This window comes from Pelecanus crispus, chromosome 6 (assembly GCF_030463565.1).
Source record: "Pelecanus crispus isolate bPelCri1 chromosome 6, bPelCri1.pri, whole genome shotgun sequence".
NCBI classification, from domain to species: Eukaryota; Metazoa; Chordata; class Aves; order Pelecaniformes; family Pelecanidae; genus Pelecanus; species Pelecanus crispus.
In genome coordinates, this window is record NC_134648.1 from 43,421,342 (window position 1) to 43,435,797 (window position 14,456).

At 41.3% G+C, this 14,456-nt stretch overlaps 1 protein-coding gene across 1 annotated transcript in view; it reads left to right on the forward strand.

Annotated features, from left to right (window-relative positions):
• Nucleotides 1–1,818: 1,818 nt before the first annotated feature.
• NUBPL (NUBP iron-sulfur cluster assembly factor, mitochondrial) overlaps nt 1,819–14,456 on the forward strand; it is a 91,741-nt gene continuing 79,103 nt past the window's right edge. The window contains exons 1-3 of the mRNA XM_075712762.1: nt 1,819–1,953; nt 2,868–3,015; nt 8,346–8,380. Of these exons, the coding sequence (XP_075568877.1) occupies nt 1,819–1,953; nt 2,868–3,015; nt 8,346–8,380 (318 nt within the window). The remainder of the gene's footprint in view (nt 1,954–2,867; nt 3,016–8,345; nt 8,381–14,456) is intronic.

Sequence of the window (14,456 nt, forward strand, 5' to 3'; positions counted from 1 at the left end):
GAATTATTCTCTCTTAGCTGACAGTTCAGAAAACTCCTTCAGCTTACTTTTCTAAAAATCAATTTTATTTGGTGCTAGATCAGCTTTACAAAAAACCAAAACCACAAAAATATTTGTCAGAGTTGTTCCAGTCAGTGTTAGAGCTATTCTCAGTACCAAAGAGTATACGATGGAACTTTTTTGCCATTTTTTCTTTGTATAGACTTTGAAGTGATGGTTATCTAAACTGTATGCCTACCAGTGATCCTGCAGTACCAATTTCATTTCTGTGAGCTGCGTAGTGTTAGCACTTTAACACTGCCTCCAACTGCTCAAGGTAGGAAAACCAGTTACTTAAATTTCTTGCAAGGCAAAAGGTAACATGGTTTCCTGAGGCGGTGAAAAAATGGCCCTTGAAGCAGATCTATATTACAGGTTCAAAATGAAGTGGCTCATTGGTTTTCAGTATTCTTTTGCATTTTGGTTTGGCAGTAGGGTAAATTATTGGGAAACGATTTGACCTCTTCAGGTGTCTGCGCTAGCTATGCAAAATATGCTCATGGGTACAACAAAAATGAGAGGTTGAATGAGAATCACTTAAAGGACAGCAACAAATTTTATTTTTATCGTTGCAATTTTTGTGTGGTAGCTGAGCCTTTGAAAATAGTGGGGTTTAGTAAAATGCTTGATTAGCGCTTTTAATAATACAAGTAAAAAAATAACATTTAAAATAGTGGTGAAAATTCCAAGAGAGGAAATGTTTATTATAATAACACTTTAAACCGATGTAAAATCCTCTGATCCATTACGTATTACAACAGATACCAACAAAGGTCACTATCTACACTGTATTTTATCTTTGAAAACTAATGGCCTGAAACTGCCAAGATCTGAATTACTTCTATAATACCACTCAGATGAATAAGGGCTATTCATGGAATTGTCAAGAGCAAATCATGTCAAACTGATCTAATTTCCTTCCACAACTTGGTTACAAGCCTCGTAGGTGGGAGAGAAGCAGTAGATGATGTGTAGCTTAAAGCTTTAAACAAATCTCACACAACATAGAACAGAAACGTGGTTTTGATGAAACTTGTACGGAGCGGGTGTAAACTGGCTGGAAAACCAAAACTATAATCAGAACAATTATCAGTGCTTCAGTAGTAGTAGTATAAAAAAAAAATACCAGGTGTCATCCGTCCTGGCTCCATGTCTTTTTGTTCTTTTAACTAATGACCCAAATGCTGAAACGGAATATATTTATTGTATTTGCAGAGGACGCAAACCAAGGAGGGACCAAGCGCTTAGCCAACCATTCTGGGGGCCAAGATGGGAATTGAAAAGGCAGCGACAAGCTGAAGGAGCGCCGCAGAGAAAACCAGAAGGAGATTCAGCAGGGACAAGCGCAACACCGTGAGGAATAACCCCAGAGCAATTTGTAATGCATATGGTCACCCGCTATCTTCCCCTCGGGCCCAGTTTTCATCAAGACAGTGGCAAGGAGCTGCTTTTCTGTGCTCCTGCTTCACAGTGCCACCGCCCGGCGCTCCAGCCGGGCAGGCCTCGGTCTGCTCCGCAGCAGCAGCAGTAGCTCTCTCGGCGCAAAACCCTCCGTGTCCAGCAAGCTCTCCGCTCTCGCCGGGGCCTGCTGCGCCCGCCAGGCCCCAGCCCCAGCCCCAGCCCCGCCGCCGGCGCCGCGGGCCGCCCGGGCTGCGCAGGGGCCGGGGCCGCGGCCGCGGCCGTGCGGGGAGAGGCCCGGCCCGGCGCGGCGCAGGGGGCGGGCCGAGGCGCGGGGAGACGGCGCCATCTCAGCGCGCCCGGGGCGGGGAGGCGGCGGGCATGGGGGCTCCCGCCTGGCGCTGGGCGCTGCGCGCCGCCCGCCTCCCCGTCGGCGGCGGGAGGGCTCCGGCGGCGCCGCGGCGGCCCCCGGGCTGCGGGCCCGCCGCTTGCGCCGCGCCCTTTGCCGACTCCGCGGTGAGTGAAGCGTGAGCTCTCCGCCCTGCGCCGGGTCCGCCCCGGGGCGGGAGGGCCGCTGGTGTGCTTGGGGGCGAGCGGCGGGGCGGGACGCAGGAGGGCCGCCGCGGCCCGGCCCGGCCCGGCTCGGCTCGGCTGTCCCGGCGGGCGGTGCGGGGACGCGGTCGCTGCAGGGCGTTAGCGGCGCGGGGTGGCCTGGGGCAGCGGCCGGACCGAGCAGAGGAGGGCGAGTCCCTGCCGGGTTCTTTGCCGGAGCGTAGTTAATTCTGTGGAAGCGGCGAGCGGTCGCTCGCTGCCTGGGGGGGTGAGCTTGGGCCAGCAGGTAGTAAGCGGGACGCTGGCTGTGGAGATGCAGGCTGCTGCTGGCAGTCAGGCTCCGTCCTGCCCCGCAGGGCGCGGAAGGGCCGTGGCGCCCCTCCCGTCCCGAAGTAGGGACCGAAGCGGGACCGGCTCCAGCGAAGCGGCGCCCGCAGCGCGGCCTCTGCGCCGGCTCGGGGCGGGGCAGCCTCCGGGGGCAGCCTCCGCTCCGCCGGCGCCGCGGCACCTGCCGCCTGCTTCCTCTGCTGTTTGCTGCGCTTCAGGCAACTGTAACGCGAAAGACCACTAGGTCTAGCCTGTTCTTTAAAGCTTCCGACTTTTAAGTGGTGTTTTGGTTTATTTTAACACACACCTTCGTTCTTTTAAGTGTTGAGATCGACCATATTTAACTGTGTGTCTGAACAGAATGGGCACTGGGGTTATTTTTAAGTAGGCCTGTGAAGCAGGCTCCCCTGGGGAGAGCCTGCGTGCAAAACTCTTTTTTTGGACCAGTAGTGAATATTTCTCAGCATGCGGGTGGGTTACTCCACGTCAGCTTTCTCTGTGAAAGCTGCAGGTTGGCGCCTATGCATTTGCTTGCTTTCTGTTTTTATTAGTCCTCAAGCTCCAGGGATGAGGCCCTGAGGGACAGACGTGCCCAGATCCTGTCGCGTGGGCTGCCGAAAAAGAAGCCCATAGAAGGAGTTAAGCAGGTGGTGGTCTTGGCTTCTGGAAAAGGGGGAGTTGGAAAATCAACAACAGCAGGTAAGATTTTTTTTTTTTTTAATCGTTTACTCTGCACATTTTGTAATACTTTGTAAGGAAGAGTTGGGCACTTGTGTCCTTACCTTGTAATTGATGCCCAGTAACACAGCCCTTCAGCTCCGTCGAGTCCTGTTGCAGCCATTGAGAATCTACTTGGGTACAGAGGTCTTGGCTTTAAAGGAGGTACAAATTGAGCAGATAGCTTTGAAATAATATCTTTGTAATAGTGCAGTACTGTCCTGGGACTGTCTGGTTTCTTAAGAGGCGGTGTAAGCTGAGGTGGAGGGGATCATATGCCAGTGCAGTGATACTGTTCCTCCTTCCCTAGCAGCGTAGGTGTGCCTGTACAGTGTTCTTCTGTGCCAGGACGGCATAGAGGATACTAATATTTAGAAGGTTTCAAAATCAGGTCTCTGTCCAATTCTCTGAACTACTTGTATAGGCATTTCATAAATAAAAGATGTAACAGTAGTTATAGACCACACAAATTGATCAGAGCCTTGTGAAGCACCTTGAACTCTTCTCTCAGCCCCACCATTAGGTTTGAATTAATTTTTCTCTAACTGTGCAGTTCCTAGGTGGTAGAACAAGATAGTACGGGGGTTACCAGTACTGCAGAAATTTGCTTGAACTTAAACAAAAATGACACTGAAGGTAAACCTCTTTGCAAAGATCTCCGTAAAGTGTTAGAAATTTGTTTAAAAATCTCTTCCTTAGCATATAGATCAGTGTCATGGTTTAACCCCAGCTGGCAACTAAGCACCATGCAGCTGCTTGCTCACCCTCCCGGCCCAGTGGAATGGGGGAGAGAATTGGAACGGTAAAAGTAAGAAAACTCGTGGGTTAAGATAAGAACACTTTAATAATTGAAATAAAATAATAATAACAATTAAAAAAAATGGTGAAAAGGAAAACAGCAAGAAGAGGAACAAAACCCAGGAAAAAACAAGTGATGCAACCACTCACCACCTGCCAACCAATGCCCAGCCAGTCCCCAAGGAGCAATCGCTGCCCTCCGGCCAACTCCCCCCAGTTTCTATACTGAGCATGATGTCATATGGTATGGAATAGCCCTTTGGTCAGTTTGGATCAACTATGCTGGCTGTGCCCCCTCCCAGTTTCTTGTGCACCTGGCAGAGCATTGGAGGCTGAAAAAGTCCTTGACTAGCATAAGCAGTACTTAGCAACAACTAAAACATCAGTGTGTTATCAACATTCTTCTCATACAAAATCCAAAACACAACACTGTGCCTGCTACTAGGAAGAAAATTAACTCTATCCCAGCTGAAACCAGGACAATTAGGAAAAGAGTCATCTTTTAGTTGAGTGTTGTCTGCTGTTTGTCTCCATTTGCCATGAATAACACACTGATGTAGCTCTTAATTTCTCAGTTTGTGGTTTGTATTTCAGCCATGCTTGAAAAGGGCTATCTAATAAATACTAGAACAGACAAACGTGATATCCATAGTAAGAGTAACTGTACTTAAAAAAAAAAAAAAAAGAAAAAATTGAAAGTATCTTTTCCTGTACATAGGATACGCATATCTATTCTCCTGTACATAAGATACACATTCCTGTACAAAGATGCGCAAAACAATCAACACTTGCATTTCTTGATGATACAGCTTTTGGTTGATGGTTATAATTCATAGGCTGGTTGTTTCAGGTTACTGAAAATACTAAATATCTTGTTTGTAAATCAACAGATTTACAAACTGAACATAATTTGAACAGTCAATTCAGATTATCCTCCTCGTGTCTGCAAACAAATCTGCTAATTTAAGTTACGCTAACTGGCATCTGTATGTAATTTGTACATATCTGTATGTAATTTGTACATAAAGTATGACACAAGTATAAATAACACTTAAAGAGCTGGGTGTTCATACCCATGCATTTAAAAATAAAAAACCAGCGTTCAACAAGCATTAAATAAGAGAGTTGAACTGTAAATGAACCATTCAGATGTTGCTGTATTGGACAGACTTTTGTTAATGAATGTATTCATTTATAATATTGAGAAGAAAAAGGAATCTAGGTTCTTGTTTATTAAAATGAGAATACATTTCATGGTCCAGATGAACAACTGAAGATCAGATAACTCATATGAACAAAAGTATTGAATGGCATCATTGCTGAATTGTGTACTTAAAATTATGTTCTTTGTAATGGAGGTTTGTGGGGAACATGTTTGGTGATGACTCCACTGACTCATTTTGAGAGCAAGAGTTGAAAAGGAAGGAGGGTGGTACGCAGCTCTAATTCCTAAAGCACCACAGAAAATCTCATCAGTCTTATTGTCTGTATCTGTCTGAAGGACTGTCAAGGCTCTTCATATTCTTTCCCCTAGTGTGTTTATGTTTCGGTTGCTCCCTGGATCTCCATTTCAGGACAAGTGGATATGCATTCTGGTGAGGTTTGTCGGGGCCATTCCTTAACCTGTCTTTGTGTTTCTGTTGAATAACTCTTTCTGTTTGTTGCATATAGCTTTCATATTGTATTCTCTGTTACTTCTAGCACTTTTTGGTCTTCTGAAATCAATGCAGTCAATTATTAAAAGAAGAAATTGTGTTACAGAAAAAATATTTTTTCAATGCATGTTTAAATACTTTGGTTGTTTTTTGTTGTTTTTGTTTGCCTAGTGTAAGTGTTGGTTTGTTTGTTTGTTTCCTATGTTTCCTATCTCTTTCCTGTCAAGTTGCTGTCTTTTATCAGCATTCTGCTGTATTTATTCCATCTGGCCAAAGGTTTTTTGGTTTGGTTTGGTTTTTTTGTCTCTTCTGTCCCCTCTTTTGCATTACCTGAAGATGAGAGTACTGTAGAAAATTGATCCTGGCATGAGAAGAGTTCACAGTGTGGTCTTGAAAGAAGAGATGTTTCTAATTTATTGACACTCTTATTGTTTTCATTTGTAGAAGTGGAATAAAATTAATGGCTGGTGTTCTTGCTCACATTTTGTTAATCCTGCAGTTTGAGAAAAATAAAACTACTGATACTACCAACTACCTTGGCCTTCAGACATTTTTAGGAAAGACTAACAGGCTGAGATTCTTCATTATTGTTCAGGAGAGCTGATAAAGTCAACACATGGTCAAATGTATCTCAGTCATACTAACAGTGTTTTAATTTTTTTTTTCTCTTGCATGCTTTTATTTTGCATGTGGGATGTACTATTACTGAAACTCACCCTTTCAAGGTAGGGGCCAAAATCCATCTATTCACCTGACCAACCCAGACACAAGTCTGGGCTTTGGCAAAAGTGATAATAGTATTTGTTCCATGGTTCTTTTCCAGGATCAATGTCATGTTTCTTGATTCTGGGCCTTCTCTGCATGTTAAAATACTCTGATAAATAGTCATAAACTGGTTATTCTATTTCTAAATGCCACTTACATTGAGATATAAGTATTGAAAGTTATCTTTCAGAGAGAGTTCATCTTAGTTATCTGTAGGTATTTTGTTGATGATGTACATTAACCATGTCACAGATGTAGATATCCTCAGCTGGCTCTGTACACGTCTGATTTTGGGCCAAGGAGTTTTATTGATATTGTTAGTTCAATGCTCTGAGAATTCAACTGTGCTATTCCTAGGGCCGGTTCAGATTTGGAAGTTACAATGTCCAAACTAATAAACTTTCCCAGACTTGTACTGATTTCAAGATGACTAACTCTGATCTCCCTGTGCATCATTCTTGATACTGGTCTGCTGGTTTAGCATGGGTGGTGATACCATGGTGACTTTTGTTGCAGCCTGCTGTGAAGTTTTAAAAAATAATAATAATAAAAAAAAGTTGTCTTGAACTTCTGGAATGTATCTGCACTGTTCTCCTGCACTCCAGGTTATGGGAACTTACTGGTTAGGGCTAACAAGAATGTTAGGGTCAGGTTAGGTCCTATGCTGCATAATTGTGTAGGAAGAAGATAGATGTATAAAGTGGTTTTGAGACAGTGTGTGGAGTAACTTGCTGCTTCCTTTGTGGCTCTTCAGACATGAGCTGCAGTTGATTTTTTTCTTTTCTAGTTACTGTTAGTTTGCTTGGTTTTTTTCTCCTTGTCTGTGGTTTGTAGACTGGTCTCCAAGTTTCAGAGGACGAATTTTCCTCTGATTGATTCAGGGAACAGTTAATCAAGCATCTGTTTAAATAGCAAACTGAAGAATAAAATCTATATGCTTTATCAGCTTAGGAGTAAACAGAGGCTGTGTGCTTCTTAGGGAGAGCTGTACGATTTTCCTTGTTAACCTCCTCACCATTTTGTTTAAAGGAACTTATCTTTCTCAGTGCTAAATTCTTTCAGCTGGGAATCTGGCTCCCCAGGTTGTTCTCAGTACCTTCACACTCTTCCAGTAGAACAAGGCTGACCACAGCTTGTCTGTCTTAAAAGGTTTTATGGACTGACAAACAGCAATGTGTAAAGAAAGCAAAAGATGTTACCCAAGAAAGAGGTGGGTGGTGGTGGTGTTGGGTTGGTTTTTTTTTTTTTTTATTTTAAAACATGTTAGTCCTTGGATTATAACAATTACTGTTTGGTTATACTGAAGCTTCCAGGAGGTCTTCCAACATAATTGAAGCTGGTGAGCCATTAAAAATAACATTTCTTGCATGTGCTTTTTAGTTACGGGAGTTAAGTATTGATGGAAATGTAAAAGCTGTTATCAAACTCACAGTCTTTTCAATTGCTTTATCCTGGTTTTCTGTTTCTTTAATTGTTACAGATGCTGTCAGGGTAGATGAGACTTTGTTTTCTGACATAAAAATCAAGTGAAAAGCATACATTGCACCTTCCAGAAAATATGACATTTAATATATCACCAGAATAAAAAAACAGGGTATGATCATCTTTCTGGTCATTGTACTTTAATAGTTTAGGTCAATACTTACCTAATCTCTAGTTTTTAGAAAGTTCACTAGAGACTGTGGTGAAGGTTACCTATGGTAGGGTTATTTGAGTTTTACAGTACAGTATCCACTTTTCAAAAGTCAAGTGGGTACCTCAGATTTTTTTTCTCGATGTTATCCTTTGGCAAAATACTTAGATTGTATTTTTATTTTGCAGTGTCCTCTAGAAACTTAAGAGTTTGCAAGTTTTTGCAGATTAGTTTGTTAGCCTGTTAGCAAACATGGACTGAAATGTGGGTGCTGCTGCCACTTAAACTGGTAATGCTGCAGAGGTGCAAGAAGCTAAGGACTAAGATGATGAATGCAATTATTAAATGTGATATCTTTATATTATATTTTCTCTTGTTAGAAATGCTAATATTCTCAATATTTAGGAATTAAGTTTTCTCGCACTTAATCATCTTTTTTTTTTTCTTTTTCTTTCTTGCAGTAAATACAGCCCTCGCCCTAGCAGCAAATGATTCGGTAGGTGAACATCTAATTATCAGCCTTAATGTGAAACAAGTGTGTGAGTCATAAATAAACTGGTTACTGCTGGGGGTAGTCACATACATTAAATCCAAGTATTTACTCTGACAGTTAATTTCTTTATTTGTTTTTCACGGACTTCTGAGTTTATATTAATATGTTTATATTTTATCAGTACCATGAATGACTTAGTAGCTCTCATCCTTCATCTGGGTTTGGCTGTGTCCTTTCCCTTGTGTGTGTCTGGGTTCAACTGCAATTCTGCAAGGATGTGTAGACATAGTAGAGGATGTTTGTGCAGACTGGAGACACGTAATAAATAATTACTTTCTATCACTTCAGAGCCACTGACTTGGAAAAAATATGAGTAAGTGCTGGATGGTGTCCAAAGCATTTTTTATAGCTCTAAAGATTTACTTTTTCTGGAGAAATTAATGTGTAAAAATACTTTATATATAAACAGCTGAGGGAAAAAAGGAGCTACGTATCTTCCCTAAAGCTTGGAAGTATATTTTTTGAGTGACAAAATATCACTGCCCGGTTTGGTATTGCTCAAACTATGACTTGGACTATAAATAGACAGCGAGAACCATTCAGGTGTTAAAAACAAGAGGTCTTCCTTATGTTCACCTGCTACTATAAACTGGAAGTAGTTCCATTGTGCAAATTTATTGCCACGGAGGTAAACTCGGAAGCAAGCTTCACTTCCTATGTAAGGGTGTATAATGCAGGTTTTGTACTCATAAAGCATTAATTAAAACCAAAGTATCTGCAAGTTCTTTAATCTGGTAAATGTGTAGCAGCTTTTTCTTGTAAAAGATGAGTAAAAGAAAACAACGGGTAGAAGGAGTGAGGTTTACACGCAATCTGCACACTTCCTGTAGGAATTTTGTAAAAGATTAAAAAAATCTCCATAAACTCAGTCATATTTGATAAGAAGAGAGTGTTTAAAGCTGTTACATGAAATATGTACTGTTTGTAATGGCATCTGATCTTGATATTTCACAGTTTTTAATTCTGTGTTTTAAATAGGCTGCTGGAGTAATTTGATTTCAGAGAAAAATCTGTCATCTTGAAAAGCAAAACTGCTTGAATGGTTCCTTCTAATTAACTTTAAAACATGGCATTTGATGTAGTACTTTTACAAAACGAATGTGATCCTGCAATGTGATCTGTGTAGTGCCATGGTCATTGAGTAGCTCCATGGAAACCATGTCAACTAATTGCACGTAGCTTTCTGTACCAGCGTAAGTGTTTTTAGGATTGTGCGTGATACTTTTCAAACATGCATTTTGTGCATTGTTTAAATTTATATTTAGATAAAGATTTCTTAGTAGTTCTGAGATACAGAAGTTGTGGGATTGTACCCTTTCATTAGGAGTTAAACACTGGCTTTAAACATAATTACGTGATACACCACTTCAGTAGCCCATTAAAACACTCGTAAAGCACACAAGTAAGAGAGACCATAGTCTAGGATTATTGAAGAGGTTGTTGCTGGAGTTAGTTGGAAGATCAGGGACTGAGAAATAATTTTAAATGAAATTGAGCCAAGAAAGTTAAGTAAACATAGAATGCGCTAGTCGTTTCTGATGTTAACAATTATGTGGTGGTATAAAATTGGAGGCCAGTGTCTGGTGGATGTTAAATCAATGAAGAGCAGCTGAAACTGATGAAATAGCTGTGACTTGCATGAACTGATGGTCACAATTTAACAAGCCGCTGCCATGGTGAAATTGTGCATTGATGTAGTTACAAGTTAGAAAATATGAAATTAAGGTGAAGAAACTCAACTCTATCTCGTTTGTTCATGCATGAATTTTTTTTTTTAAAGATAATGAAGGCATACATCATGTTTATGTTTAACCTTTCGGCTTGAATTTGCTGGTGTGTTCATTTGTGTTCTCCCATTGATTTCAGTTTACTAGTTTTGTGAGTCAGGGTTATGAAATTAATACCTCTGGGACCTTGATCCAGGCTGAGATTGTCCAGTGGTTTGAATTGTAGGGATCATTGCAATATTCAGTTTTGTTACAGTGAAATAAATAAGGAGGTTGTTTTCCAGAGTCCATTGGTGCCTCTTGCTGAAGTTTACAGTGAATTTCTTTGACCTCAGATAAGCAGCAATGGACCTCTTCTTTTTACATTTAATAACTACTGATTGTGCATCGCCTTCCCATGGTTTCCCTTCCCTTCATTGCTATAGTAAGTTCATCTCTTTCTGAGGAAGCAGTAATGATTCTGTTAGATCAGAGCTTCAGCAACTTGCTGCAACTTCATTATAGTCCTTATGTCTCTTGTAAGCAAAATACAGATTTATAGAAACTGGTGCTTGAACTTGGTCTACTGTTTAAAGGAGGAAAGAAAAGACTTGTGGAGGAAGATAGGTCACCATGACAGTGACTGGTGGAAGGTCTGGACTTCCTTCATTAGACAGTCTGTTTCTATTACAAGTTCAATGTTCGTAACAAGATTTTCAAAGCAAGTAGTATACTGGAGCTAAAGGACTTTAAAAATAATGTTGTCTTCTGATCTTTGAAGTGTTCTTTTTCTAAGATTGTGCAGGTCACAGACTATTGAGAACAACTGTTCTGGTGAGGGAGATCTGTGGAAGATGCTTTCAGAAGAGATTAAGAGTAGATTGGAGTAGATTCTTGCTGCTTTCAGTAACAGCTGTGACATCTTATTGTCATTTGATAGTGTCATAAGCTGGAAGATTAACAGTCAAAGCATAAAGGAATGTTTTGTCCTCTTGATAAAAGAAAGCTTCCTTCCATATTCTCTTAAAAGTCTTTCTATAGTTAAAAAACCAAAACCCCGCTGTTTCTGTAGATAGATTTTCTTCTTTTTTCTTTTAATATGGAAGCTTTTTCAGTTATTATAGTGATGGTCTGAAGTAGTAAGGCATCAACAGAGTCTTGGTCATGGGTGCACAGTGGTGTTGGCAGAGCTGGGATTAGAATTCAGGAGTTCAAGTCTTGCATGCTGGTGCTCAGTCTGTTTGGCATATTTTTACCTCATGGTTACAGAGTAAGTAATTCAAGACAGGATTTCATTTAGATGCCTAGATACCATGTCCAAGACAAAGTAGGTTGTTTGGGAGTTTTGTTTGGGGTTTTTTTGATGCAAAGCCAGGGAAAGAAGCAAGGCAGCCTCTTATCCCTTTCTGGAATATTAGGCTTTTGGTACCCCAGGTTACCTGTTGTAGATGGATTAGTTAAGAATTGTATAAGCTCTTGTGCCTGTAACAAGACCTATAAATCTATACGGTGTTCTTTCTGTGTTAAGAAATAACTTAAAGTTTTACCCTTGTGTCCTATTTTTAATTGCTTGCTTAGTTTGACAGCTGATTCTTTTCGTTCTTTTGATGTACCAGCAGTCAGTTGTGCTCCCCTAGGAGCACTTGGGAAGAATTTTCGGGTTTCGTGCCAGGACGACTCATATTCAGCCTAGAATGACTATTTATGAAAGCTGCCTGGCCAGAGACGATTTATAATAGTAGAAACAAGTTGAATTAATAGATGGCAGCAATAATAGGATAGCGGTTGCTTGTTTATGAACAGAGTATTTTAGTGAGCAAACACCAGCTGTGCGTGACTAAGGATGGCACTAATCCAGTTGGGAGGCTGCATGCTTGTGCTGTCACTGCGAGGCAAGCTCCCCAGTCAGACTTCCTTTGACTCTCCTTTCCTTGCCGGGAAGATTTACATTTTTCGCTATAGGATGAAATGGTTTTTGTGTCGTGAAGGACAGAGGAGAAAGAAGTAAAACCATACGGAACAAATTGGCACGGAAGCATAGGGCAAGTGGCTTCTGCCTGCAGTAGTAGGGGCACGTTGATGAAAGGCATCGGTTTCAACTCTTGTAGCCTAACTCTGTGGCGGGGGATTATCGGGGCGAGCAGGCCAGGACCAACATTTGAAATACATCAAGGGTGATTTTTATCTTAGGGAGTGGCCTTTGTTTTCCCAAGCAAACCCACTGGTTGCTGAGCAACGTCATACTTTAAATAGGAGACCGTCACTGCTCCGGTGCCGAGGGAGGCAGCCGGCAGAGGGAGCAGGGGGTTTGGGGGGGCTGCGCAGGGGAGGGTGGGGTGCGCAGCGCAGGGGGGTGCGCAGCGCAGGGGGGTGCGCAGAGCGCTGCTCCCACCTCCGGTTGCCTTTAACCTCGGGCAGTAAAAGGCCAAACACGTTGTCTTGTGATGCAAGCAAAGCTGGGCAAAAGTTGATGACTATCATTATTCAGGCTATCGCAGTCAAAATGTCACAACGCAGGTGGTTCTGTTTTTAAAAACCCAGGAAACTCGTGTGGGTATCTGCCTATTATACGCGTACGCGAGTAAGAGGTTTCTCACAAATACATAGTAAACTTTAGCATGGAAATTATGCAGTTATGAGCAGAGCCTTCATGTGATTTCACTATTGGGATAATAAAACTAGTTTTAATTATTTCAAGATGTGTATTTAATCAAACAACACACATTCATTTTAAAACCACTCAAAATCCACCCAGCCTATTTTCTTCATATTCCAGCTTTTGTTTGAATACCTGGCTCCTGCAATTAAACTGTTTGTCTACAGGATAATATTTGACTGCTGCATTAATAGATGACTTCACAATGTATATATGTTTCTTTCTGGTAAGGGAAAAATTCCATGTTGGGGGAACAAACAAATCTAGAAGAATTTAGACAATAGTGGGCTCCTTCACTGAATAATTATTGCATGAAGGCAAGTTTTGACCTGTTTTTGTCTTCCTCCTGTGCAGCTTTCCTAATTATTAGGGGCTGATTTCTAGGCATCTTTACCTTTGTTGCTTAGAGAATCAGAAGTCTAATTGCTATAGATAAGGCGTCCATGCTTGTTTTTTAATGCTAAAAAGTGTCAATAAAGCTGGAGGTGCCAGTAAGAATTGATTTGGGTTATCTTGCAGTGACAGCTCAGCTTCTAGATAAGCTGAGAAAATGAGAGAATAAAGCTTCAAAAATCTTACTGTTTTTCAAGTAAAAAAAAAAAAAGAGAAATTAAAAATATTTTTAAACATAGGCCACTTAAAATGTTTTATTTTAATCAAATGACTATATGCTTAATTTGAGGAAAATAAAAATTGTTACTTTTTAAAAAAGTATTGCATGTAGAGTTAATTACCTGCATCCTGAGTCTTCAAGTCATCTAGTGCAGATGTCAGAGAGACTGATGTGAAAGGTGGAGCATGTTTACAATAATTTGGCATGCTGTGAAAGCGGTGAGGCGTCTTGTAGAGATGTAGTACTGTTTGGGATTCTGTTTTGGATTTTGGTAATTTCTTTTTTAAATGGTGCTGTATTGAAATTTTTTTTCAATAGGATACATACTGTGCAAGAAGGCCAAACAAGGCTGAATTATTGGTATCTGAATATTTAGAAATCTGAGTAGGAGCTACCACAGACTGTTGCGGGAAGAGGTGTCAGAGAAGTTCTGTAGCTGACAGAAAATTAGAAGATCTTCATATGAAGGAAAAGGGCTTTTAAACCAGTAGAAGAGTGAGTGTTTAGAACAAGTCTGCATCTCTAGAGAGGGAGAAAATGGCAGTGGTAGTATTTTGGCTTTAATCCAATTTACAGCTAGGCGCTTAGATACTGTGCAGCTGAAAGAGTTAGAGCATTAAGGATTAAAAGATGGCTATTCAGTGTGTCAGTATGTCAAACGAGGAATCCAGACCCTATCCTGATTTTAAGTTTCCTTTTGTCCTATGCATTGCTGCTTGCAGTTTGGGATTAGGTCTAAGTCTATAATGACATTAAAAGGGTAAATTGAGAGTCCTAGTGGTGGATTAAGAGCACCAGCTTTAAAAATAACTGGCACCTTCGCTTAGCAAAGCTGGAATTTCTGTCTTTGGAAAGGGCTGCAGCTGTGGAATATTGCGAGCACTTCTAACGTAGGGAATCCTTCACTGTATAGAACAATGACAGCTCATTAACCTGTGCCTCATCCCTCCCAGGCTGAACACCAGGGAATTCTGGTGGTCTGCAGAGTTTACTTCAAAGTAAAATATCATCCGCTAACATCCAGTGGGGATACATATGCCCTAC